The following is a 3,790-nucleotide window of genomic DNA, read 5'->3' as shown; positions in this document are numbered from 1 at the left end:
ATATATATAATATTAGATTTCTTATTTAAATTTAAGAATGAAATTTTTATGAAATGATATAAAATTTTTAATTACTTATTTATCTCATATTTAGAAATAAACTCTTTAATACATGAAATTCAAATGCATATAAAGAATAAAAGAGGCACATAACAATAGTATTTGATAAGTTCAATTTTAGAAAGACATGCGATGTATTCAATATACAATTGAAAAGTAATGATTTGCATTGAATTGCAATGAAAGTAATAATCGTTATCTGATCAAAAAATTTCAACATCTTATCACGATTAATCGCGAATTATTTAAACGAGAGAAGAAATTAAAATTAAATGCGATAATACTTTCTGATTTTAGTACGGACAGCGGCTGGGACAATCCATTCAGACCGGATGGCGATCTCTCTCGGGAAGCCGATGAGATCGTCGAATTAATAAAGGGTGGGAAACCGATCACGCCGACTCCGGGTCAGAACGCGCCGCCGTTACCAGGATGCGATGGCAAATCAGGCGATTCAAGTACCAGCCCGCTTCTTAAATCTGCGAATTGTCACGCTAACTCGTCACCGAGGCCCGGTCAGGAGAATGGCAGTGCACGAGGTGGCACTCCTTCGAAAATTGCCGGCAACCAACCTGTTAACGAAAAGGTAAAGTGTTGATGAAAAAGATGCATCACTGCTCGATACAACAACTTGTTCAATTTTTGTGTCTAATTGTTAATTTGATAGTATAATGTTTGCATTTAAATAAAAAACAAATACAATAAAAAATCTCTAAGAACCGATGCAAGATATTGTTGCGAATTATGATTTATTTTATATAATAATGCAACAAATGGTTTACGTTTTGATCTACCCTGGAAAAATATTTATTGGGTTGTCCGGAAAGTGCCGATTTTGAAGGAAAATTGAAATGCAGAAGATTTAAATTTTAATATACATTTATTAAATTTAAATCTTTTGTGGCACGAATTTTCCGGACCACCCAATATAATTACCTAATTATGCTGGGGTTTTTTAATATTGCAACATAGAAAATTACAGATTATATTAATTTTACATGCAATATATATTTACAAGATTCCATTAAATATGAAATTTTACATACAAAATGTAAAATGTAAAGGCGAGCAGACTTATTAGCCACTTTGCTTTATCCATTATTTTCTAGGCACGTTAAGTTTACAGATTCTGATTGGTTACAATAACATGATGTCCAGTAAAATCTGGCTAATTAATTCAGAGATAATTCCAGGATATTCCAGGTAAAAATCCTGGTTTTTTTCCAGGATTTATATCCATCGATTAATTTTCATTATTTAATTAATTTTCATCTTAATCATGGGTCGGAACGTAAACGATTTGTTGTATTATTATATAAATAAATCATAATCATTCGCAATAATATCTTGCAGCTCTTAAAGCTTTTTATTTATCCTTGATTCATTTTTTGAGTGGCACAATTTCATTAATTGTTCATATTTAAAGTTTGAAGGTCTGCCGAATTAAACTAGAACATTATTAGATACAAGAATCAAGATAAAAATGAAGATAAGTTAATCAGCCATTCGTAATGATGTCTGGTTCAGGTCGGCGCATCTCGGACTGCAACAGTGGAAGTTGCGAGGATGACGGCGCAGGGCCCGGGCGATGCGTCACAGGTCGAGCACGTTACCCTGAAGAAGAAGCCTAAGTGCAAGTGCTGCGTGCTGCAGTAATGATCGCGCGACGGAGCCAGCGGGGACGCGCACGAGAGACGATCCTCCTCCATTATCGGGAGCATAACTTCAGCTTCGTGGCTATTGAAGAAATCACAACTGGGCAACTCGAGGTATCGAGGACGCATCGATGAAGAAGCGACTCGAAGAGGATGCCGGAACAGGAAAGTGCCGGCATTCCAAACACGCTCGAGACCTAGAGAACAGGTCCAGAAGATAATTTCTTAGAGGAAGAAAAAGGTTTCGTCTTTAAAGAAAGTGAAGAAAGTGGAAACGAAATATTGGAAACGATGAGAATATGATTGGATATACGAGAACATCAGATTAGAAATCTGAAAAAAATGACACGAGCAGCAAGTCAAACAAGATGTCAAAGAAGCTTCTTGTATCTTTCAATCATGAAGAAAAGGGAAACAAGAAAGAATATTTTGATGGTAACAAGAGCAAATTTAATCGGAAGAAAATGAGGTAAGAGGCTATCGATATATATTCTTGTTGAGGAGATTGGAATCTCTCTTAAAATGCTCTGGAACATGAAGTTAACCCTTGCCGTGGAAGATTGGACTCTCGCCAGGCTATCTCTGGCTTTCAAACACGGAAAAGAGGGATCCACGTGGAGGATGAGACAAGGAACGTCAGTGCGCGAACATTGAACCGCTTTTCGAGAGACAATGATATTTTAATGATGTCACGAGAGAGACCAGAGTTAGGAAAGAAATGGAAAGAGAAAGAGAAAGAAAAAGAAATATATATATATTATACATACAAAACTATATTGTAGATACAGAATGGTAGCTGTATAGCTTATATGCTTTTACTATCGTGGTTAATAATCATCAAGATTATCGTGATTTAAAAAATGCATCGTACGCGTAGAGCGAGAAAGGAAAAGAAAGAATGTGCGAGAGAAAGCGCGAATGTGAATGAGAGAGAAAGGGAGGGATGATGAATAATATGACTATATAGGTGGGAAGAATGTGCGCGACGAGGCATGTAGGCTGCGTTTAGAGAGCGTTATCAATGTTTTTTGTATCATATTATCCTTCACATTCTAACGGTGAGGATAGAATGACATAAATAACGCTAATAACGTCTTCCCGAACGCAATTGTAAAGTTCCGCGGGACGTCATTCGTCCGTTAGATCTCGATGCAAACAGATATATCGCCGTTTCTGAGGAAGCTAACTTGGCAGCTTTGATCAATTTTTCTTTGCACTGCGAAGGATTTTCAACGCGTCGAACATCACTGTATACAGAGGGAGTGTGCCAAATATACCGCATGCTCATTCGCAAATTTCTGGATCAGTTTTCCTTCAGTGTCACATTATACCGTTTCACAGGTGCAACACATGTATGGCATATCCAACTCAACTTTGTTTATAATTTTTATAAAAATGAATACATTGAAGAAATTTTGTTAAACATAATTAACAACTTTTTTTCAATTAAAAGGATACAACAATATCTAACAAATGTATGTATTTTTATTAGTAAAAATATTATGAGTAATATAAACAGAAGTTTCGAAAAAAATCATTTTCGAAAAAAGCTGGATATGCCATATCGAAAGTGGCATTGAAGAGTTAATAATTTTACGCTTTATTTTTAATTGCTTCTAATTTAGAAATTAACTGATATGTCTATGATCGAGAGAGAGTACGCAGTTTTTGGCACTCTGTACAATAGATAGGCGTTTATTTTATTAAAGTGGTTCTTTAGTAAAGTATCGAAAATTTGAGGCACTTTATCAGTATCCATTCAAAATCACAAATATCTACATAATTTTGGATAAAATGTTAAAACTACGTATATATTTTAATGAATAGTATAAAATACACAATAGAATACAAAAAGTAATGAAATAAAAAGAAGTTGATTTCTTGTAAAATTTTCCAGAAAGCAAAGTCTCGCTTCAACAAAATCGAACAAATCTATGATCGCTTATGATGTCGGCAACTTTGCTATAAATTTGTCTTCAACGATTTCGAATATATTCATTGTAGCAATGCTACTTAGGTTGTTTTATATGACAATTTGGCAATGTTGCATCGTTGAATTACATTATAATTATAAG

General features: G+C 34.7%; 1 protein-coding gene across 3 annotated transcripts in view; it reads left to right on the top strand.

The window, feature by feature from the left end:
- Positions 1–3,082, top strand: part of LOC108686622 — a 75,710-nt gene extending 72,628 nt beyond the window's left edge. For all 3 annotated transcript variants that reach the window (XM_018192034.1, XM_018192035.1, XM_018192036.1), the window contains 2 exons: positions 358–646; positions 1,588–3,082. In XM_018192034.1, the coding sequence (XP_018047523.1) occupies positions 358–646; positions 1,588–1,716 (418 nt within the window). In that variant the 3' untranslated portion in view covers positions 1,717–3,082. The remainder of the gene's footprint in view (positions 1–357; positions 647–1,587) is intronic.
- The last annotated feature ends 708 nt before the right edge of the window (positions 3,083–3,790 follow it).

This window comes from Atta colombica, unplaced genomic scaffold, assembly GCF_001594045.1.
Source record: "Atta colombica isolate Treedump-2 unplaced genomic scaffold, Acol1.0 scaffold187, whole genome shotgun sequence".
Lineage (NCBI taxonomy): Eukaryota > Metazoa > Arthropoda > Insecta > Hymenoptera > Formicidae > Atta > Atta colombica.
This window is presented reverse-complemented; position numbering and strand designations above follow the sequence as displayed.